We start from the raw sequence: 24,236 nt of genomic DNA, 5'->3' as shown, positions 1-24,236 counted from the left end.
CATGAAAACACATAATCCGTGAAAGCAAAGACACCTTTGCCATCTTTCTCCAGCCACGTTTTTTAGACAAGGTGCCCAAACCAAGCACACTCTATGACTCCTGTCAGACGCACAACTACGTTCAAAACGCACGCGGACACGATGCAATGACTTTGTGTCCATTCAGACACATGGAAATAGCTCTGAGGCCACAGCTGAACACTCTCTGTGTGATTCAGAGCACACAGAAACAGAAGGAAACGTTCTCAGGGCCTACTTGCTTTCAAATAGCACCAGTCACTGCAAAGTGGTGACTCTGGGGGACCACTTATCATGAAGAGGTGAAATTCCTCTTTGGACACCTGGCCTCATATTATAGAGCATGTATTTTATGCTATGCATTACAAGTATTGAAACTCGTGTGTGCCTAAACACTACGGAATTAACTTTTCCTAAAGAAAGGGTATATTTTGTCACTGATTATATTCTTCAAAAAAGACTGCAAGACATAAGCTACAAATAGAAGCAATGAATAGTCGACAGCAAACATTAAGAACTAACAGCAGGGAACGTGTATGGTGTGGTTTAGAGCTGAATGCAGTTGAGGTACAGGGAAGAAGTAGTGATGGCTGAAGTTATACAAATCTTATCCCGGGGCTGTTTTTATGTTTGATGTTTGTGCTTGAAGATTAACGCTCGTGAAAGGTGATTTTAGCTTAAGCTGAGTGGATCTGTGTGGGACAAATGAGTTAGTTGTCTTTGTGCCTTTTTTTCAGGCAACCGCATAACTTCCTGCACAATATTCTGGTGAGCAGGAAAGTCTCACATTCAAGTCTAAACTGGAAAGCTAGCAGAAAAAAAGTAAGAAAATCTGTGCTTAGAACAGGAACTTCACAGCTTCCAAGCCATTCTTTTCAAGAGTTAGGAACAGTCATCTTTTTCCTTAAAAACATGCCTGACATAATGACACATTACCCTGTTCAATTTCTTTAGTGATTCTTTCATCCAGTTCCTGCCGTATCTAGAATTATACAGAAAATATATAGTTAATATTTTAACAGCTACATTTTTGTAACACTAAAGCTCTAGAAAATTCTTAAAACCCAAACATAACATGAAAAAGCCTTAAAAGATCCTAACAAATAGAGACGTCTTGGTTTGGGGTCTGATTTTTTAATGAAGAGAAACTCTTGGTCAGGCAGGTTGTAACATTCCCATTACTGAGCAACATTAACTAGCACAAAACAATCTGTAGCTCACCTGCTGGATTATAACTGGGCATTTAAAAAATATACAGGAAGAAAGCACAGGGGAATTATTACAATGAAGGTCTGGCTAAAGTCTGTCATCAAACACATGAGCCGAGTGTCAGCTAAATGTCTCCACTGTTCTCCTTCCCCCCAGTCCCCGGAAAAGGCACCATCGCTGACTATCCCAAGCCTCCTGAGCGGGCACTTCTCACCTCACTGCACCTCTCTTCAGGCAGTAACATCCCGGGTTCCCCTGCAGCAGTCACCTTCTCAATAATTGTTCTTCATACAGCGGTGTTGACTGACTACTTACCCACATGGGTTACCTGAGCACAGAGTAGGCTGGTACGTCTGAGACTCCATAAGATGATACTTGGAGCCTAGGAACTCAATTTCAGCACAGTCCTGGTACTTCAGACACAACCGCTGTTACTACCAAGAACTTTTTGAATATCAGAACTGGCAAGAAGGGTAAACCAGACTACTCCTATGGTTTAAAGAAGTTCCATTATAACAGATGAAATCCACACACTGTCATCTTGACTACAAATGGATTCTAGCTTTAGGCTAAAAGGCAGAATAACCTTGCTTACAGATACTCTTGAGCAGCAGTTGACAACAGTATTTCAAAATGCTTATCTTAGCCACATAGGCTTCAACCCTGTTTCTTGATAATAATGTGCTCCCAGCTAGGCTTAGGAAGCTTTCTCCTAGACTCAGACTTCCGTTAAGTGCCAAATTGTTGCCAAGATGTTCCCGTTCGGTTGAATACAGAACTGGACTTGCAGCCACACCTCCACTGACGATGCTGCTTCCGATGACCGATTTGTTTCGATGGCGTTCCTGAAGGAGATGCGCGTTGGCTTCTGCGAGTTTCTCATTAGCTCTGAAACATTCAGAAGCATACAAAGAATGACCTGTGGGAGGAACTCTTCCACAAAGTTAACCTCCAGGTCTTTGACTATTATTTGACTTCTGAAAGTAGAAGGGATTAAGACCGTCCAAAACAAGAATATAATTTGATCCGAGGTTTTTTGGAGAGCCTATTTCTAAGAAGTCACATTACCTACAAGGACCAGCAAGTTACCAACACTTTGGACTTGTCAGCATTAGGGCTTCAAAGCAACCTGTGAATGTCGTGTGTTTACAGCGCTTCTTCTGAAAGGCATGTCATGTGCCTAAGAACTCTGGGCTCTCTCTCTGAGCTCAAACCTCAGACATGGTGCTAAAATGGAATCCAGAAAAGATTTCTTTTGCTTTTGCTTCACAGAATCAAATTCTGCTGCCTGAAGAGCCTGTCATTCAAGCATCAAGTTTATCTTTTCTGCCATACACAGAATAAGAGGAGGAGAGTATTAGAGATTAGCAAAAAGGCTGCCTGTTAAAGCACAAACAACTTAAAAAATCCCCTAGTAATGCCATGATCAGTGGTGTTATTGCTGGAACACTAAAGAGAAATTAAGACAGTTCTAATAAAGGGGAAGGGTCTTAAGGTACTTTCCTCACAATACACCATCTTATGTGTACATATCTAATACTAACCAGATATAGAAAAAGGATTTTAGGAGGAAAATGTATGAGGAAAAAGTATCTTACTACCACTCCAAAAAAGCGTGGACTTACCTTTCCAGTTTATTTGCCAGGCATCTTCTAATTTTTACCTCCTCCAGATACAGCTCTTTGTACCTTTTCACTTCCGCCTGGGTGAAATCTTTTTTATATATATAGTCTTGTTGAATATTTTGTATCTTGTCCAATTCAAATTCAAGTTCTCTAATCCTGTGTTTCAGTTGTTTTTGCAGGGAAGCGTGATGACTGGCTCTGATCTGTTCTAATCTGTCCTGGGAGGCTGCCTGCGTCTGAAGGAGATAATGCACTTTGAACCACCGCAAAGAAAACAGAAGACTCCCCACCACTCAGTTTCTTGTACGCAATTTTGAGGGCCCAGCTTTACTCAGTGAGGCAACTGTGCCTCCTCACTACCATCAGCAATCAAGGCAGAACTCTGGAACTACCACGTTACATTGCTTTTTTCATTCCAAAAGAAACCCCTTCTTAGAACCATTACTCATCAAAGCTACTACTCTCTAAGACAGGGCATATAGAAAAGGATTCCTCCAAGAAATTATGAGGATCCCTGACCTCTACCCCCTGTACAACTTCAGTGACTTCTTTTCTGAGTGCTTTCCCCTGGACAATGACAAAGCAGGAACTGTATGTCTGGCCGTGACAACTCTAAGTGTCAATATTGAGTTCAAGGATGAACAGTAAGAACAAGGCCAGACAGTGATACCGCCCAAGAACTGCAAAACAGAAAGCCACCCTGGGCAAGCTTTGCATTCAGCACCCTGCAGGCACGTTACTCACACGTGAAAGCACCATTGCCCAACCATATTTCCCATCTTTGCTGAAGGGCAGTGGGAGAAGAAGTACAGCACTAACACACAGAATCAGGAACCAAAAATAACATACTACAAAATTATCACCACAAGAGAAGTATATAATTGAGACTACAGGCACACACAAGAAATTCACTTACCTGCAAAAATAGATTGACTTCTTGTAGTTTTTGTCTTAATTCTTGTTCGGCTCGTTGTTCCACTTCTCTTTTATATTGTTCTATAAGGTTGTGATCCACCATGCTAGTCTTTAATTGATGTTTCAGGTTAGCCACCACTTCCATCAGCTGGCATTTGCTTGTCTCCAGTTTACGACAGTTCTCACGCATGGTGGACAACTCTTCTCGCAAATCCTGATTTTCAGCTTCCAGCTGCTTGCATTTTTCAGACTGTGCCTCCAACTGCTGGGAAAGTTTTGCAACCTGTAGACAGCAAAAAAAAGAAAAAAAAAGAAAAAAGATAAAAAAAACCCAAACCAAACCAAAACAAAACCAAAGAAAACCAACCAACCAAAACCAGAAAAACCAAACAGGTCAATACATTTGAGTGGAATAGAACTTGCTGATTCCGTTCAAGTATAAAGAATGCAAATAGACATGAAGCTTTTAGTGGCATTCTCTAAGAAAAAAAAAAAGTCTACTGATACACAGAAGGTCATGAACACCTTAGCACAAAGGCTTAGATAAAAAAATCCTCAGGGTGTACAACTTTCTCAAGTGTCCTTACAGAGTAGGTGAAACACTGGGTCTCATGACAGAAGCTGACATGGTCTCATGGGCAACCTCTGACAAAACTGCCAAGAAAAGATTGGCCTCCTAAGTTCAGTCTTCTCTCAGTTTTCAACCACAGATCTCCCTGCTGCCCACAACAATCATTCTGTCCATCATCTGCCACGGTTGAACTCCAGTAGGTAGCTAAGAAGCACACAGCCACTTGCTCATTCCCCACTCGTGGCATGGGAGAAATAATTCATCAGGCAAATCATGCTGATGAACACAAGTATCTTGCACACCACAACACAGATACAAAACACAGCAGCAGGGGAATGAAGAAATTCACAGCCTTTTCCCTTGAGGCTGCCTTGCCCTAAAACCAGAAGGGTATTTGTCAGCTGCACTGTGCCTACACAGCCCACCTGATATCACAGAGTGGCTGCAGTTGGAAGGGACCTCTGGAGATCATCTAGTCCAACCCACCTGCTAAAGCAGGTACACCTAGAGTAGATCACACAGGAATGTGTCTTGCTTTCATCAATTAGCTGCACACAAAAAATTCAAAGACTAAACCAGTCATTCATCAAAGCCAGTCAGGTACCTGCTGATGGTGGTGGTCCTCTGCAGCTGCCTGTGTTGTCCTCAAGCTAGTTATTAAGTGTTCCAGGAGGTTATGAATCTACGGAAGCATTGTAAGAAACAAGACAACACACCATGACTTTCCAGGCTGAAGTTTACACCTCATTACCAAAAATGAATATTTCTACAGCATTTACAACCAGCACCAACGATCAAAACAGCCTTAGTTTGATGCCGCTGTAAAATTGTTAGCAATCATCACCTCTGCCTTCTGGTTTATGGAAAGAGAACATCATGTGGGATATGATGAATCTTCAACGAAAACAAGTATTAAGCTTTTCCCACCCACAGTACATTTGAAAATCATGCCCTGTTAACCAAAGGGGAAGGACCAGCACTGTGACTCCCTTTCCTCCTTTGACAGTATCAGTACAAAGGTCAACTTTCACACCTAGTTATTTTCAAAATCTCTTCAGCACTAACAGCTGGAGTCATAGCAAGAAGCCGAGCTCACTGGTTACAATACAAAAATCATTTGCTTCATAAAGGTCACTGATGAAAGCACCTTCTCTGAGCTAAAATTAACCACTGCATAGAGGCACTGGGAAATTCCAAGGCTCACACTGAGTTCTGCAAATGATACCACAGGCATTCCTCTTCACTGCTTCATGGAAACACATACCAAGTGGCCAAAGGAAAAGCAATCCAGCACAGCAGATGTCCTGGAGTATAATTTTTTGTCCCAGTCTGATGATGCCAGTCAGGCCCCTGGCACAAAGTGCTTGGCATCAATATCCCCTGTGGGATTTCCGTGAGTTAACTTGATGAATACCTTTAATAATACACATTGCCACAAGTGCCTGGAGCAGCATCCGATGTCACAACAGGTCTAATGCAGACAATAGTGACACCAGCATATTTGTGCCAAATCCTTTCCTCTCAGAGGTAAGAAGCCTGTATTCGGAAGAACACAGGAACTGAACTCCCCTAGGCTCTCCAGGAAAACCTCATCTTAAAAGTTCCCCACAGAAATAGTTAACTAGGCTTGGGAGCTCACAAAAAGGGAAATTTGTGACCAGCTTACTGATGCAGACGTTTGCTGGTCTCGCTGAAGGGCTTCGATCTTATTGCCCTGCTGCTGGACTGTGGCTTCCAACTTGGCATTTTCCATTTCGAGGCTTAAAAAGAAATAAAGGTCTTGTTATGGAAATCCAGAGCACCACTTGTGAAAGAACAGTGTGAAATAACATGATCGAAACCAAAAGCATCCTTGAAAATAGCGTATGAACTTGTTGTGATGCAACAAGACTGTCCTGTAGTTTTCACAAAGTCCGAGAAAGCAAGAGACATCTGGCTTCACTGAGTTATTCTCTTACCGTTGCACACGTTCTTCCAGCTGTTTTACGGTTGTATTAGCCTCAGAAGATGCCAAGAGGAAGCCCTCGACTTCTTTTGCTTTATTTTCCACGGCAATCATCCACAACTGCAAAATCACAGCAAGAATCCACAGTAGTCAGGTGAGCTTGTGTGGAGAGGAGTCAACTACTGCTGAAGAATACAAGTACTGCGTGTGTGTATGCACACCCTCTCCTCCATGGACCATCATCATTTCAAGTACATTCAAACCTTGGCTTCTACTGGCAAATGACCACAAACTGTCTTACTGCAGCATCTTCAAACTGGCCTCTCCCATCCCTACACTGATTTCTTACAGCACATTTCTAAGCACCAACACTGCTCTTCCAAGCCTTTCAGTGACTTGTAACACTCTTTTTATTGTACCTGCTTGTTTGCTCCTCCACTAAAAATATGAATTGAAAAGTTCATCCGTCTCCTAAAGTGACTTCACAACTCCCGCATAATAGATTAACATGACTTCTGATTAGATCAGGCCTCTATACTTCAGTGGTCGTAAGAACACTGCCAAAGGTGGCCCCTGCCTCAGAAAGTAGCTTACAGTGCATTTGCAAGAAGGCTGCTTAAGGATGGCAAATTAGAGCAGGGCCAAAGAAGGGAGAGAAGAAGAGATAAAAAAATAAAGAAAAGCAAACAAACCCCCCAAACAAAACAAAAGCAACCAACCACCAACAACAACAAAACCCCAAAACCAAACCCAAACCAATTATATGCAGAATAAGCTACAAAAGCATTCAGAATTGACAGCATCTGGTGGCAGGGGAGGGAAAAAAAAGCAGAGACAGCATAAAAAAGCCCAAATGCAGCAGTCCAGGATTCCTAGCGTTCGTCAGAAACCAGACAACCTGCTTGGCCAAACCAAACAAAATAACCTATGGACACATCAGTTTATTTTGCAAAGCAACTTAGGAAACAGAAACCTTTTTCCAAGTAAGCACAGAGCATTCCCATGTCAAAGACTTGGACAGTAACTTCATTAAGCCTCTGACATAGATTGCTTTTTAAGAGCATCAGCAAGTTCCTGCTGCAGCTGTCTGATCATGCCCTAGTGAAACAGGTAGATGAGCATGAAGAAGGTTACAAGAACCTGAAATATGCCTTCACTTATTTGATTATACAATTAGACCTGCCTTCAGATTGAACTCAAAGGTAGGAACTCTTGCCTGCCACCAGCAGGCATCTGCACAGATGGTGACCTCTCTTCATCCTACTCAGCTGAGCACCTCCAAACTATCAGCAGCTGTTCATGAGGACTTGTGTTTCCTCATACATAGAAAAGGCTCAAGTATTAATCTTCTTGGAACAATACACCAGCACATGCTGCAATAATGTATTTTTTTTTCTAACAAAAGGCAACGAAATCTGTTGCAATACAAGAGCGATAGTTCGACTGCAGATATTACTCTGATGACCAAAGGCAGGACTTTGTATTAGATTGTCCTTTGTTCTGTTTGTCCATTACACAAATATAGTGCTAGAGTTAGGCTAGGTTACGACTGGACTCGATGATCCTGAGGGTCTCTTCCAACCGAAATGATTCTTTGATTCTATAATTAAATGAATACATCTATCTGAACGCTCTTTTGAGATACACTTTAAGTACATGTTCAAGCACATCCTTTTGCAGTCTTCTTACTGAGTTTATTTAAAAATAACAACTGCCTTTATACTGGCAGATTAGATTTACAAAAGTCTGGTTGCATTCTCCCATTACCTACAGCTCCCCTACCTCCCTTCCTACCCCCTATATCTCCCTGCCTTTATTCTTTTCCACCACTTTTCTCAACAAAAAACATCTGCATGCAGAAATGGGAGCAACCCGTGGGTCCTGCATGTTTAAGGGACATAATTTTATGCTAGTGCTCTGCATAGGAGCATGTTTCATATTCATGTACTGTGTGAATTTGCAGAAAGACAGTTTAACAGATGTCCTAATGAGTCTTCTGTCCAGTTAATTAGTCTTTCACAGAGTCACAAAGAAAGAACACATTTAAATATGGCCACACATCATAAAACAGAGAAGAGGAAGCTTAGGTCAGTGTCTGAAATGAACTTCTTGAGGACCAGGCAGGACCCTTAGAACCCCCAAAAACATCCATAAATTAACACTGGACACTACTAATACTCTTCAATTTTGATAGCAACTTATGGAAAAGCAATTTTTTTTTTTTTTTAATGTAGGAGCTTAATATAAATTCATCCCCCACCGCTTCACTTGTCTGCATCTTCATTTCTCAACCCTTGCATTTTGGATTGTTCTTCCCTTTATACCATTCTTACTTGTGTCATCAGTGCAATACATAGATAAAACCCATTAAATAATTAAAATCATTCCAGAGGGCAAAAATGGACTAAAGTAAAGGTGAAAAAAGTTCTAGAGAAGAATCACCTTTCTTGATCAAAGCTTAGACCTAGATACCTGTGTTCTGTTCACTGCTCAGATCTGAGCAGTAACATCCTGTTCGCCAACACCTTCCATAATTCCAAGAGAAACAAGGCAAACCAGAATAAAACAGCATTATTTGAGCCCATGCACATAACTTATACCTGATACATTTTAGAAACATAAAAGAATTTCAAGAACTGACAAACTTTAAATTGTTCTTTGTAAGCGTATACTTTACCTCTCTTTCTACTTTGTCAGTCTCATATTTAAAGACTTGTTCTCTTAAATCGGTACACTTGGCATTTAATTCCTTGTTTCTCTCTTCCACTAGATAAACTGGCTTTTCTGTATACAACTATATACTATTACACATCATTACAAATGCATGAATGATGCATTTTCCTCATTCACAGTCCATAGATTTGGCTCAAATATTACAAAGCTGCATACTAGCAGTAATTTGTGCATCTGGTTGATCACTACATAAACACTGTTCCCATCTAAGTGATTGAAGGCTGACACAAGCTATTTATCAAGACATTAATTTTACATTACCTTGTTCTTTTCACTCCCTAGTTTTGCTGCAGGTCTGGAAAACAGAAACATATTTCAGTACTGGAATATTTATATTGCATTACGAACAATATCTAAGGTTGCTCTGAAACTTAACGTCAGTAGTGAATTAAACTAAAAATTAGTATGAGAATTTTGATAGATGGAATTGAAGACTGAAAAAAATTTGTGTAGCATTATGTCTATTGGAAAGGTATTTTTGCCAGGAGGTATTAAGCAAATAGCTGAAATTACTATTCTCTGCACTTTACCCAAGGTGACAGGAATCTTACAGCTACAGATATATAGAGAGAGATATGCAGATACAGAGTTATGTGCATTTGCTATTTAAATCTAGAGGTTCAGCTCTTTTCAGTATTGAGAATCCTTCTCTTACAGGTCAAAGCAGCCTAATTTTGGATTCTCTGGTGTACTGGGTCTGGCTGGGATGGAGTTAATTTTCTTCATAGCAGCTCGCACATCGCTGCGTGTTAGTTTTCTGACCAGGGCAGTGTTGATAACACACCAATGCTTGAGCTGTTGCTGGACAGTGCTTGGACAGCATCAGCACCTACTGTTTCTCACTTTGCCTCCCGCAACAGTAACTTTGGGGCGAGCAAGAAGTCGGGAGGGGATAGAGCTGGAAAAAAAAAATAATTCAAAAGGCAGAAAGAACTAAGATGCCTGCAGTGGAAGAGTAATTTTAGTCTCTCCTCTCTCTTTTGGAAAAGATAAAATATATATATATTTATGCACACACACACACTCACACTCAGGTAATTATTCAGAATTTGTGCACGTCTGACCTTATCATTAACTTGGCTGGTATGCTCAAAGCACTCCAAGCTAAAAACAAGTAGTTTTGAATACAAAGGGCATCAGGTAGTATTGTCATATGAAAGAATAAGAATCATTGTGCACTCAGGTTTACAAAACTTCCCGTTAGCTTTTAGGTCAACCTTTATCATGAAAAAGTTTTATTTACAATATTCCTTCTATTCTGTACCTTCTTCCATCTTGAGATGTTTCACTGAAAGTGCTGTCATCCAGTACTTGAAAATGATTCCCAGTAGAAGAGCTCATCTGCTGATCAGCCTTCTTCTTTGAAGCCTGTCTTTTATTTTTCTTTGAAACTTTGGCATTTGGGGAAAGTTTACTACAAAAGAAAAAGAAAGAAAGGGAAAGAAAGGGAAAGAAAGGGAAAGAAAGGGAAAGAAAGGGAAAGAAAGGGAAAGAAAGGGAAAGAAAGGGAAAGAAAGGGAAAGAAAGGGAAAGAAAGGGAAAGAAAGGGAAAGAAAGGGAAGGAAAGGGAAAGAAAGGGAAAGAAAGGGAAAGAAAGGGAAAGAAAGGGAGATCATCAGCTGAGTAGCTTTACAGAAAAAAGCCCTGTGTAACAGATGTACTTAAGATGCTGCCCAGAAACAACGGAGATGAAGAATACCTATGACAAAATACAGAGTTGACTCCAAAGACCCTAGAAGACACTCAAGTATTTTAATAATGTTCCCCTAGGAATGAGCAAGAAATGTGGAATCTGAGCTAGATTCAGCTAAGCTGAAACATATTTCATATCCCCATTAGAGGAAGTACCTAGAGCAGAGATGCCTTTGAAGGACAGACAGGAAAAAAACTCCTGCTTAGGGTTGCGTAAAAATATCTGTGCCATCGTCAAACTTTTGAGCTTGGTTTGGTAATATCTTTTCCCTTTTCCTGACAAAGAACATCTGGACTTTATGAAAACACCAACTGCATGAAGATCACTCAAAATAATCTAGAAAAGGGAGAACGTGAAGTAAACTGTAAGTTCCTATTTCCTGGTTGGCCATTTCCTACAAAAATAAGTAGGGAGTTTTTCAGTCTTCAGCTCTGGTTTTGAAGGCGCATTTTGCCTCGGTATTGACAAGGAAATCTGCAGGAATTTGTCTGTTTGGTTTTTTTTTTTTTTGAGCACCCAATAAATCAATACACTTGAACCTCCATTATGAGCTTAGGGGTTTTAATTTTCTTTTGTTTTTTCTTAAATTTTTGAGAAGCAGTGGACTACTCGGCATGGCTTTCGGCATTGAGGAAACTACTTCAACTACTACAATATTTGAAAACCTAAAAGATACTTAGAGTAGTATGACAAATAAAAATTAGACATTATTTCCTTAGTTTACCCTTTCATTGGCATCTTGATGCATCTCGACCTCTCCTCAGATGAAAAATTCTTTTCGTCTTTGACTTCTGCAGTGTTTCCAGTCTCAATTTTCGAAGAGTCCTTCTTCCTTAGAGTAACCTTTTGTTTCATTTGCTGATCAGTAATGTTGCCTGGTGGTGGATTTAATTTATCAAGATCTTCCTGGTTTGCCATCACCTCAGTTTTGAAACATCTTTGTTTGCTTTTTTCCTTCTCAACCTACAAAAAGAAAGTTAAACTGCGTGTATTTCTCAGTATTTCTAGAAGAAACACCATACTCAAGACTGAATAATTCAGTGTTTACCTCCGAAATCATATACAAAGAAAAAACAATAAAATTCATACGGAGAAGCACTTTCACAAAATTACACTACAAAGTGTGTTAAGCCATTGAAAGTACTTTGAATTCACTCATGATTAAAGAGATAACAAAAACACAGCCCTTAGAAAGAAAACAACAGTGTTTTTTAAAACACGAACAACAAAAAGTGAAAGCATTACTGATGGACAAAGAGCTAGAAGGACTGCACAATGTTAGCTGTAAAAACACAACAACAAAAATCACGTGGAAGTGTGCGGGGCTACTGTCTCCTTAATGAGGGTAAAAAGAATAAAGATCCCAAATGCACAGGCAGAAATGGTTTCACAGCAAACAGGAATTTTGGCCAAGGACAAGGAAGACACACCGTGCAGAAACCACAGCAAATCAATAGATCATTCAAGACCCTGTTCAGAAGCTATTTTCATTCTTTGATTCAGAATCAGAATTGACAGCACTGTGCGCATTTCTTTTTCTGGCAAAGAAGTGAGAATTATTGACACTGGAACTGAGTGCCACCTACTGTTGAACTGCAACAGTAACACAGACTGTTTTCCAAAAAAGGGGGAAAAGGACAACTCTCCACTTCTCTCTTTATTCATAACTAATGTATTTCCACTAAAACAAAACCCAATTTGCACAAAGCATCTTCCCTTAATGATGAATAGCTGAAGTGAACAGGACCATTGATATGGACAAAGACTAAAGAATAAGGAGTAGCAGGTGAACTTCTACCTCTTTTTGCAGCTGTACCTTCTCTTTCTCCAAAGCCAGGAATACTATTTGCAGCACTCCTACCTTACTCTTAAATCTTTCCATATCTTGTTTTAGTTCTTCATCAAGATTCTTTTTCAGTGTGCCACACAACGGCTGAGCATTTGCAAGAAGACTTTCAATTTCTGTTTCTCCTCTTTTATGACTGTTGATAAGGCACTCCCTGGGAACATCACCATTAAATCCAGAGTCTTTTCCAAGTTTCCTTTCTCTTACAAAAAGTGCATTTTCATCACTTGTAGAAACACATTGTATTTTAGGAAGAATAGTAGAAACATCATCCAAAATACTTGTGTTTAAGTTACGTCTTGGGGAATATTCAGGTCTTCCCATTACATTCCTACTTACATTCCTACTACTTCCATTTTCATTCTCCTCCCTTTCCATCGCAGGCCTTTTCTCTTCCTCTCCTTTGGCGAGAGGCACCGTTATATTATCTGTATGGTTTGTGCTGTCGTCTTCATCTGTACTCCAGCTACCTTCCAGATTTGCATTTAAGTTATTTTGATCAGGAAGGACACCAAGACTTGGAATGACAATTTCCATTTTGGGTACTTTGCCACCTCGCTTAAGTTTAAGATCTCCAAATTCACCTTTATTTTCTAACTTCTTATCTGATTCTGTTGCACGAGATGAAACAACACCAGAACTCTTCACTTCTGACATTTCTCCCGCAAGGGAAGTACTTTTCCGAGTTTCATTAATTTCACCAAACTTCAGCTCTGCTGTAATACTTTTAAAATTTGTTTTCAATTCTCTTTTCTCACTTTCAACCCACATTCTTTCGTATCTTTCTTCCCAGGGTTTTGGACTTAACTGCTTGTCAGCACTGTGCAATTCCTCATTTGCCACTAGGGCTTCCTGAGGTGGAATTTCTGCTTTGTCAGTCTGATTTTCCCATGCTGTTTTCTGTGTCAAGTTGATAGTTTCTAAAATATATTTACCCTTAAGCAAACAGGTACAGATAGAAAGATTACCAAGGAAAAGGAAGTTGCAGTCAATCTAGGTAATTTCTGTTGCAAACTCAGCATTCAACAGAAATAATAGAAATAAGAAAGTTTGAAAGCAGTTTTTATAATAAAAAAATATTGAGTGACACTAAATTACAGGTTCACTGAATCATCATTTTCTTAAAAATGCAAGGACCTACTGTAGTTTCTCTTGGACTAGATATGTTTAGATCTTGGATTAGATTCATTTAGACATTAAGGTTGCTTTTACCTTTTATCCTGCCTGCTTTCCGTATGTGGTAGCAGTTATCAAAATGCAATTCATTTTTTCACATTGTATTGCTTTATTACCATTTTTCATCACAACTGCCTACATTTTCTCACCCTCTTTCCTCCACCATTCTCCGCTGTCTGACATTTTACAGTCCCCTGCCAGCTAAGCTAATACAGCCTGGATGAACATGACAAGCTTTCCACTGTCCAGCACATGGAGAACTGGCAGAGTTAGGACTATATCTTCACCCAAGATTCAGAAATATTAAATTCCATTCCAAGCTCCAAAGAGAAGCATTAATTAGGGAAACCTGTCCATTCCTTCCCTCATCCCCCAAAAAATCAGGAACCCAAGCTTGTATGGAAACCGTACCATGCTGTCGCAGGTCCACCCCAGCCCATCTCCCTGACCCCACGCTCTGTTCCTCAATAGCTCCGACTGCTCCAGTCATCTGTCACCCTCCTCCCAACATCCTCACTCCCCATGTGTCTCCTTAGCTCCTGGTGCCTTCGCAACAGGGCCTGCAGCCTTGGGGTCCCCATGGGCTAAGACCATCCAACTCCTCGCTCTCTCTTCTCATTAGCCAGGCCCTTTTCCCCCTCTACACAAATTCCTCCTTCAGAAAAGGGCAGGAGCACCTCAACCAGCCACCACTTGTCTCAGCCTCTCCATTCCCAAGCTCATTGCCCAACTACTACCAGCTTACAGTAGGCTTCAGTTCTCTGCTCTGCCTGTTAAAATTAAGCATGTCCCTCTTTCATGGTGCTTGGGTGTGGGGTGGAAATCATTTACTCCACTGTCCCTCGAGGTGGTACAGAAGATTCCAGACCTCTCTATCCAGCCCTGTCCTGTACGCCCAACACGAACAGGATGCCTGCCTTATTCTAGAATGTCCTCTGAAAAAAAACCAAACCCACAACCTTTTCAAACACTTATTACCATGGTCAAACAAGCACGTATTTTGCAGAGGCAGAGAAAGGATCAAAAAGGTCACCATATTTCAAGTGGTTTTGCTTGATCTTTCTCTCACAAAGAGGAAGAGCAGGCATGTTTAACCAAGCAGATAACCATATAATAGACTAATCTCCCTCTTCACTTGAATGAGCATTTTGTATAGGGAAAAAATGCATGACTGCACTGTTTGTCAGCACTGCACAAAAGGAAGAATACCGGTCAAAATATAAGCAAATCAGCTGGAAACAAGTCAGTATAACAGCAAGCATCCAACATAATGACAAAGGTTTTACCCCACCCTTAGAAGATTGTATCCAAATTTACTTCAGACTGTAAGACAACTTTCATCTACAGGCCTCTCTCTTCAGCATTATTTACTGACTGGTAAGGTTTGTTTTTTTACCTTGGTCTATAACACAATCAACCAGTTCACACTCTAATTCAAAATATTTTGTTTTACATACGGGCATCTCATCATTTTCAAAGGCATCCTTGTTGTCTTCTTTTTCAGCTGCTGATGACATACGACAGGTAGATCCCGAGTGCTCACCTACAGCGAAAAATAGAAGCACTTTTATAACAAGCATGAGTTAAGATTAGTTATTTACACCAAGAGTACATCTTGAATCATCACATTTGTGAGAAAAATCTTAACGCAAAATAACACTTCCCCTCAAATCTGGGAGCTCCTAGAGATAAAACTATCATCATACAGATTCAAGATGCATCTGTGTGAATGCCTTTCTTCCAGGGCATTTTAGTTTTTAATGCATAAAGGAAATGTGCCAAAGAAATCGATATACATGGTCACAAATAACAAAATTCCTGTTTCTTAAAGGTGCGTGATATCCCTCTCTCTTTCTCTCTGACACACTGTGTGCTATGCAGCAACTGGCTACATTCCACCAGCAATTTTAACCTCCCTGTGTGTTGTGCACAGAAAATCACAAACAACAAAATCACAGCCTGAAATCAGTAAGGCCCCAGCTTTTCTCCACGCATGAAACAAATCTGTCTCTAGATGTGGTTCTGGAACGAGTATTTCAGTCAAACTGCTGCCTCATCCCTTGCAGAAGAAACAAGTGAGGCACAATCAAAGACGGGCCTGTGAAATGCCGAGAAACATTTCACTTGTACTGTTGAAAACTGGATTCACCTTTCCTCTCCCAGAATCTCTAAGGAATATTGGACAAGTCACAAACGCCTCAGAAGCAGTCACTCAGTCTGAGCTCCCCATTATGGGGTGTCTGCCTTGAATCTCTGTTACATCTGAGAATTGGACTCCAAATAGTCCCAGATACAATTTAGAAGCAGCAACTCGTTGCCACTGGTTTTGTGGAAGGCACACAACACTCTGAAGTCTCAAGTATTCAGAAAGAAACAAGTCCCAGCAGCTTTAGTGTGGCACCTAAAAACAGAGATGGAGGCTTTTCACCTTGAGCACTCTGCACCTCCTTTCCCGCTCCACAATTCTATGGGTTCTATACAACAGCCTTTCTATAAACAAAGCTTCACTGCTAAAGAGCTACACAGTATTCTTCCTACAGTGATCAAGACAGGGAGAAAATAGGTATTGTCATAATAATACAAAAGGATCCAGTATTAATAACTCACAGGGCCAAACTCACTTCTGGCATTTTCTGCTTTAAGTGACTCGTTTTGGAAGTTTCATTTCTTGAAAGGGATTACATTAGATAGAAACTTAGAGTCACAACTCATATGTCTGAATTGGGAACCTAAGCTCCTCAGTCAGTCATATAGGTTTCCAGAGGTCAATCCTAACCTCAGGTTACACAGTGTGAAATAAAAATCTTCTCCTCCCACCTCAGTCACTGGTGGATGCAATTTCCTGGATTTTTTGTAAATGTATTTTTTGGGTATTTTAACATAAGGCATTTCCCAACACACATTAGTCATTACTGAGCTGATAGCACTTATGTCAGAGTTGTTATGATGATCTATTGATGAACTATTGATGACTATAATGTATTTCAGACAATCTGTCAGGTATTAAAGATAATAACAACGATACTTGATTATCTAAGGATAGTATTCCATAAGGAAAACAGACACTTTTACTCTGCAATCCTGAAAAACAAGAAAAAGTCAGATTTAGCCTTTCCTGATGCTTATAGATATCCCAGTACCAAGCTGTTTGCTGGTGCAGATGAAGGCTCCAACCAGCAGTACAAGTAAAGGACAAAAGTGCAGGCAGTCAAGGACCATTTGTAGATGGCAGATAGGTACCGTAGGGAGTGTTATAAATTATCAATACCAGGACGCTTGGAATAAGTAAACACTTAGCTTCTATACAAATAACCTCTGTAATCTGGAGGTCAACATCTTCATTTCCTCCAACAGTTATGCATAGTTTGTGGAGATGGGTCTTTGTCCCTCTTACTAGCATTGTAACATGGCAGGATAACAACCCAGCAAGTCCCTCCCTCACTGAGCACACAGCTTTTGGAGTGCTAATTGGGAGGGGTGGCCAGAAGCATTGGAACCCGATGAAATTCAAGAGGGGTATCTGCATCAACATCACAGTGATATGTAACATCCTTTCAGAAAACAAAACAAAAAGAACTCAAGAAAGAAGAACGGGGCACAGATTAGGTATAACTAGGCATCCAGTATGTTGATAATTTGCACATAAGCATCTTGAGTGGTAACAATATCTCCTAGAATGAGAAGAGTCTAGACACACCAGTGTGCTCCGAGTTTCTACCACACCTGGAAGCCTCTCCACTCCAAGTTCAGCAGGGGGCGGTCAATCTCTCAGATAGACGGAACTCCTCCAGTTTCCACTCAAGTCACAAACTGCAACATGCGTGCAGCTTCCTACCATACGACTTCCTACGTGTGACCACTTCCGGCATGTAACATGGACACCACCATTTTGCTTAAAAGACAGATGAAGTTTTTTGTGGATACAGGAGAGCTGGGACACGTTTTCTGAGGAACACTGCGCAACACAGACTGAATAAGCTTTTCTGGTCAACTGTATCTGCCTGAAAGCTGGAAAAGTCAGACCTGCCAGCACCCAGACTTCTCTCTGCATACAAAAATGAAAATCCCCCACCTTTTACTCTGCCTGTTCTCTAGCTAGTATCGAGAGGTGACTTTTAAAGCTCTCTCCAATTAGCCTTTACCACTCCTCTCTCCTCTAAAATTTCCCTCCTCATCAATTGTCTTCCATAATAACTTTGTGCAAATTACAGTCTTTCCAAAATCAGAGAATTCCTGGCAACACGCTGACACTGTCATTTCCTCCCACCTTGTCTCTCTTCCCCGCTTCCTTCCCCTGCCTCTGAACCTGCTGGGCAGTTTCCAGCCTCAAAGGAATGTATTTGCTACACGTTCCAAAGCAACTGCCAGACAGGTAGAGAAAAGCCAGGGAAGCAATCATTCCTGCTACGTACAGCTACCGGATGAGCCCAAGAACGATCCTTTCTGTCTCACCTGCAGCACCTGGACAGCTTAAATTGCAGATCCCTAGCCCGGAATCAGCTACGGCACATGCTCGGGGAACCACAAATATCAGGAAGGGTTTTTTTGAGAAACTGGAAGGAAAGCAAACTTCAGGACTCCCCTGAAAAGGGGAGATGACAGCAGGTATAGAGGAGGAAGCCCACATCATGGAAGGGTATTTGCAGTGTTGAATGGCAGACCAGAGGAGGAGCACACACATGCATAGAGGCGTATTTCAGTAGACCTTCTTTTCCCAGAACACCTTGCTAGAACCATTAATTTAGTATTAGGAAAAAAACATGCCAGTACAATGTGTCTGGCCATAAAAAAACCCAAAACACTACAGAGACTGCTATGAATACCTTCAACATCATCTGCATCTCCTAAACCTAATTCCTCCAACAGATCTGCAAAACAAATCAATCAGATGCTTTACTAAATACTCCTCTCCAGAAAGATTATGAAGCTAAACCCAGAACCACATGAACTAAACGTTACCTGATTCCTGCTGCCTTTTTTTAGGAGAGGTTTCCTTCACTTCCAAAGCAGATTCTGGAGTCTTCAGCTAGAAAAGACACAATCCAATGACAATAGGCCAATTTCAAAGTAACCACATACTATTCAATGAGGACAGCAAGTAGCCAATCTGACATGAACAAATACTTACCTGGGAATTGCTGGGTTTCTCTGAAAAGCCTGGAGGTTAAAAAAAAAATGTTTTGAAAAATGTGATTTTATTTAATTGAAGGTCTCTTTTACTCCATTCAACATCACCAGGTTTACAGCTAAGTATTAGTTGAAAGCATTCTTTCATCAAGAGTATGATGCCTAACATTCAATTTGCCTCATCATATAGCATTTGTAGGACTATACCAGAAATGGACACCACACACTTCCCATCACGCACCTTGGATTTAAAAAACAATAATCACAAAACTAGGACAATTCATGTGAAGCAATAAGGTCGGGCTTGTTGAACGAACAAAATCAAAATACTTAGTCCTTTTGAGGAGCTGAATCCTGTTTTCTAAAAGGATTATTTGTAAAACCAAATCCGGTCTGCTATAGCGAATGATCACAAAACAGCGCAGCAGCGCTACGACTGCAATTCTGCAAGTGGTTTGTGTGAAGGAGTATTTTCCTTTCCATTGATGGGACACGGCAAGCATGGGTGCAGACACAGAAACCTCACACGTGTCATTCAGCAAAAGGAAAAAAAAGAAAAAAAAAAAATCGAGCTAGTTCTCATCAAATTGTTCTGGTTTAGCTTGCAAGGAAACAAACAAATGTTGTTTGGTTGTCATCTGCATTTGTAGTATAGTTCCAAATACTTTTTTTCCTTAAATGTTGTCCAGCATTAAATCATTTCCAAACCCACACAATCTACTGGCCCACCTATGTTTCTCAAATCCTCTGCTTAAATCTTTGAGTTTGAGTCCTCGCATGAAATGAGTCTGTGAAGTTTTACTAAGAACGGCTCCACAGCAAAACTTTTGGATCAAAACAAAAAACAAAAATTAAAAGTAAAAAGTATTTACAGTATTTGATTTCACTTCACTTGGTGGTCTAGCACTATTGAAAACACCTTCGAAAGATCACCATAATGACCTTTCACCCCCTTCCCACAGGGATTTTAAATTTGCCTTAGTGGAATCACACAAAGCAGACTTCCATGACAACTACTCAACAAGTCGATTTAGAAGCTCCCAGGAGCTTGTCAAGTTTTGCTTCTAGCTTACTAAACTCAAACTGGATTAGCTTCTTCAGTTGTCCTATTGTACCTATCCTAGAAGCAGGATCGACAAACCACCTGGTAAAGGAGAAGTTCTTCTGGAAAGAGTTCTACCCCAAGAGCAAAACTTCCCTGCCATCCTATGCTCAAGATGCTAGGGAGACAGTATCACAAAACACAGGCAGAAACCCTTAGCAACAAAACCTGAACTTTCGGTCCCATTTTAGCTCCTAGGCAAAGCGAAACAGAAAGCTATCAAAAATTAAGCTGGGGGTAAAAATGTTTAGCCAGATCACAGCTTTCTTCCTATGCGTTAGCATCCAGTAACGTTTAAGTGTTCAGGCAGGTCAGTCCTAAAACACATACACTTTCATCATCATGCAACAAGAACCTGAATCCAAAAAAATACAAACACGTCCAAAGAACACACAGAATGCAAACAAGACAACTTCCTTTACAAAGTGGCCAGCAAGCGCTATGATTACTGGTGTTAATTCAAACAGTAAGCACTTCATTGCTATAGCATGCACCCACATCGGAACAGCATTGCTAAGACAGACACTGATAAAAGTTCACTTTAGTCTATAAATGCCTACAGACAAACATCTAGTCCCCCAGGAAGTTACCGTTGTTGCATTCCTCGGAGACAATCTTGGAGTATATTCCTTGTCTGTCTGCAGCTGGGAGAAACACACCGGACGATACTTCCCTCAGACCTTCACAATTCGACTCTATAATCTAAAACATATGCGTGACAATTGGTACAAATGCATTTTCAACTCATTTCTACGCAAAAAGCCAACTTGCACAGCATGGTATCAAGTATATTAGAGGTACAAAAACCTTTTATAAGACCCCAGGAAAGGACACACCAAGATTGTGTGTGTTTTCAGGTCTTAGGCAAAAACCTGACAACTCATCTAAACTGTTCTGTCACACTGAGAAACTGGACAGCCAGAAAGGAAAACTAACATGGCAACTCAAGATGTGGGTTGCGAACCAATAGCTGCAGGTCTGTGGTGATCCAACTTCTGTACTGAACTAGTAGCTGACATTCAAGTTTCTGCTTATGTTTCTTAGGCACGTATCCTGCATGGTGACGGAATACATCGATACTCCCAGTCACAAGGCCAATTTGGATTGAATGAAGACTAGCAAGGCAGAGCTTACAGAAACTCAGGCTACCCCCCCCCCAAAAAAAAAACGGAAAGAAATAATTTAGTCCTTAGTCCTGTATTTTTAAGAAGGGGGTAGGAAAGAGTTTGTTTTTATTTCTCACAAGCAAAGCCAGAGGGGGTTAGCTACAGACCCTGCTTATTTTCTTCTAGCCCGCCTATTACCACAGACAGAACTAAAAGGGCACATACAGCCAGGATGTGCGGTATCTCTGTTTAACCCGACTTCCAAAAAGGACTGCAGTACACCTCCAAAAGGTAGAGGGAATCTGATCAGAAGCAGCTAACCGTCTAGGTTATAGACCCTAAGGAAAATCGCTGACCAGGTCAGCAGAACAGGGCTGCATGGTGAAAAAGCAACAATCCTGCCAGGCCCTGGTTACAAACATGGAGTAGAAGCAGTAGAAGAGACGAGCCTTATCAGCGTTAGGGCTCAAGGCAACAGCAAGCTCTCAAGTGCTTCTGGATCTTACTCCTCCCCTCCATGCACCCCTTCTGGTGGGGACCCCTGAGTCTTCCACAGACAGTACCTCGGAATCCCAGGGAGAATCATTATCTTCCTCTGCTCCCTCGGCTGGCAGGGCACCTATAAATGAGGTAACAAGTGAGACACTGAGTGGTTTTAGTTCACTCTGCTTTTCCCCGTCGGTCAAGCCCTGCATCCAAAAGATGCGCAGTGGTTCTCTTGCTAAGGACAACCTAAGAAGAGAGTGTTTCTTCACGCCTGGTCACATCATGGTATTTCCTTTTCACTGCCACCTCCTCTTGCCTCCTTTCCAGCAGAAGATGGATATGCACAACAGCTGACACAGCTACAAGCAACACCCAGCCCAATTCAGGAAGACACTCCTGCATGCTGCAGTCCGGTGAGATACAGAGTTTAGGTCACCCGCTCTCCAGCCTACAGAACCAGAATCTGGCACTTACTACTGCTTTCCGCTGCACAGGAGGTAATGTAGAAACACTGTCCAAAACACCCTCACACTAAAATCATGAAGCAACAACGCGCGTTTTGTAGCGCCACCAAGAAAGCTCTTCCTGGACAGAGGGGTGTTACCCTGCACCTTCCCAGACGCTCAACACCTCAGCATTGCCACTGAAACACAGAGTATGGGCTCGCAGCTCCAACACACGCCAAACACGCAAAAGTTGTTTCTATCTTAGGGGATTAACATCCAAATCTCTTCTCTACCAGACAAACAAAAGGTTCAGTCTCAGTGGGTTCCTGGCCAGATGCGACTATCTTCATTTAGCTCTTTTAAGCTACTCCATTAGGTAAAACTGACTCAGGATTCACTCATGTGACTTCTAGTGCTCTCTCCAATGAGCCTTTACCACTCCTCTCTCCTCTGAGATTTCCCTCCTCATCAATTGTCTTCCATAGTGATTTTGTGCAGATGACAGTGCAAAGCAGCTACTCTTCTATACAGAAAAGATAGGAACAACACTACTGATCCAAGCTGACCCAACACTCTTGACCCAAAAACATATTTCAATAAGTTCTGATGAGTAGTAACAAAGTAAATAGATCGGGAAATCTAATCTCTCATTGAACACTCAGTTGTGCAAGATACTGCACCTTTTTTCCAGATTTATGAAATAAACTTGTGAAGGATGGCATTCAGGCCTTTTAGAGTCATACAGCTTTGTGCCGCAGGAACTGTGATGCTTTGCTGAAGCCATCTAAATTGCTTAAACCAAAAGCCAACCATAAAAGTTGGAAGGAAATTGTCACATGTACTTCTTAACACTTGATCTTCACGATAACACCTGGGGAAACACTAACATGGCACTAATGAATAAAGACACACCAGAAAAGTAGCTGACACGAAACGAGCTACGAAAAGGTGGTTGTTCTGTGTTTGTAATATTATACAAACGTATATACAACGTAATGATCCGCTATGGGGCTACATCTCACATTATTGTGTAATACAGACAAAACCAGCACTCATGCTTGAACAACTTTTAACAAACCTCTATGCATCTTACAAAAACGCTATCACCACAAAACAAAGGGCACAAGAGGACCTGCTCTTGCTTACCCACTGCAAAGACATGAGAGAGACGAGAAGAGCGAGAGGAAGCGGTGGTGGAGAGGAGGACTGGAAGAGCAAGAGGAGAGAGAGAGATTTTTCCTAGGGAGAAGTTTAATCTCTATTATTGCCAAAAGAAATATGGTACTTTTTTTATCCCCCTAAAGCGAGGATGCCAAGGTGCTTGGAACCATTTGTATTCTATACTTCAAAGTTACAAGTTCATGTACTTGCTGACAGATCTGCTCACCTCTCTCTCATTTCTATTTTCAATAGCTGAATGTAGCAACTCTTAAAAACTCATCTCAATAGTAGATATGGAAATCAATAAACGTTAAAACAAGGAAACTAAAAAACCACTGAAGTCATATATCCTCCCTCCAATTTCTAGTGGACCAACTAGCTGTGTCACTTTTATCCTTGTTTCCAAAAACAGAGAATTCCTGGCAACACGCTGACACTGTCATTTCCTCCCACCTTGTCTCTCTTCCCCGCTTCCTTCCCCTGCCTCTGAACCTGCTGGGCAGTTTCCAGCCTCAAAGGAATGTATTTGCTACACGTTCCAAAGCAACTGCCAGACAGGTAGAGAAAAGCCAGGGAAGCAATCATTCCTGCTACGTACAGCTACCGGATGAGCCCAAGAACGATCCTTTCTGTCTCACCTGCAGCACCTGGACAGCTTAAATTGCAGATCCCTAGCCCGGAATCAGCTACGGCACATGCTCGGGGAACCACAAATATCAGGAAGGGTTTTTTTGAGAAACTGGAAGGAAAGCAAACTTCAGGACTCCCCTGAAAAGGGGAGATGACAGCAGGTATAGAGGAGGAAGCCCACATCATGGAAGGGTATTTGCAGTGTTGAATGGCAGACCAGAGGAGGAGCACACACATGCATAGAGGCGTATTTCAGTAGACCTTCTTTTCCCAGAACACCTTGCTAGAACCATTAATTTAGTATTAGGAAAAAAACATGCCAGTACAATGTGTCTGGCCATAAAAAAACCCAAAACACTACAGAGACTGCTATGAATACCTTCAATATCATCTGCATCTCCTAAACCTAATTCCTCCAACAGATCTGCAAAACAAATCAATCAGATG

General features: G+C 41.2%; 1 protein-coding gene and 1 long non-coding RNA gene across 2 annotated transcripts in view; both read right to left on the bottom strand.

The window, feature by feature from the left end:
* Positions 1–24,236, bottom strand: part of LOC309435151 (uncharacterized protein) — a gene marked incomplete at its 3' end in the record, with an annotated part of 86,790 nt that overhangs the window by 635 nt on the left and 61,919 nt on the right. The window contains exons 44-50 of the mRNA XM_082043069.1: positions 11,434–11,552; positions 10,281–10,430; positions 9,278–9,311; positions 3,769–4,050; positions 2,853–3,088; positions 1,869–2,115; positions 955–1,000 (exon numbers count right to left, since the gene is read on the bottom strand). Coding sequence (XP_081899195.1) covers positions 955–1,000; positions 1,869–2,115; positions 2,853–3,088; positions 3,769–4,050; positions 9,278–9,311; positions 10,281–10,430; positions 11,434–11,552 — 1,114 coding nt within the window. The remainder of the gene's footprint in view (positions 1–954; positions 1,001–1,868; positions 2,116–2,852; positions 3,089–3,768; positions 4,051–9,277; positions 9,312–10,280; positions 10,431–11,433; positions 11,553–24,236) is intronic.
* LOC309436314 lies at positions 11,567–24,216 on the bottom strand. The gene is made up of 3 exons (XR_014183323.1): positions 24,169–24,216; positions 15,189–15,274; positions 11,567–11,672 (listed from the first exon to the last, which is right to left on the bottom strand). It is a non-coding gene; the product is annotated as an uncharacterized lncRNA (long non-coding RNA).

The sequence above is a fragment of the Streptopelia decaocto genome (assembly GCF_964273445.1).
Source record: "Streptopelia decaocto genome assembly, chromosome: 1".
NCBI classification, from domain to species: Eukaryota; Metazoa; Chordata; class Aves; order Columbiformes; family Columbidae; genus Streptopelia; species Streptopelia decaocto.
This window is presented reverse-complemented; position numbering and strand designations above follow the sequence as displayed.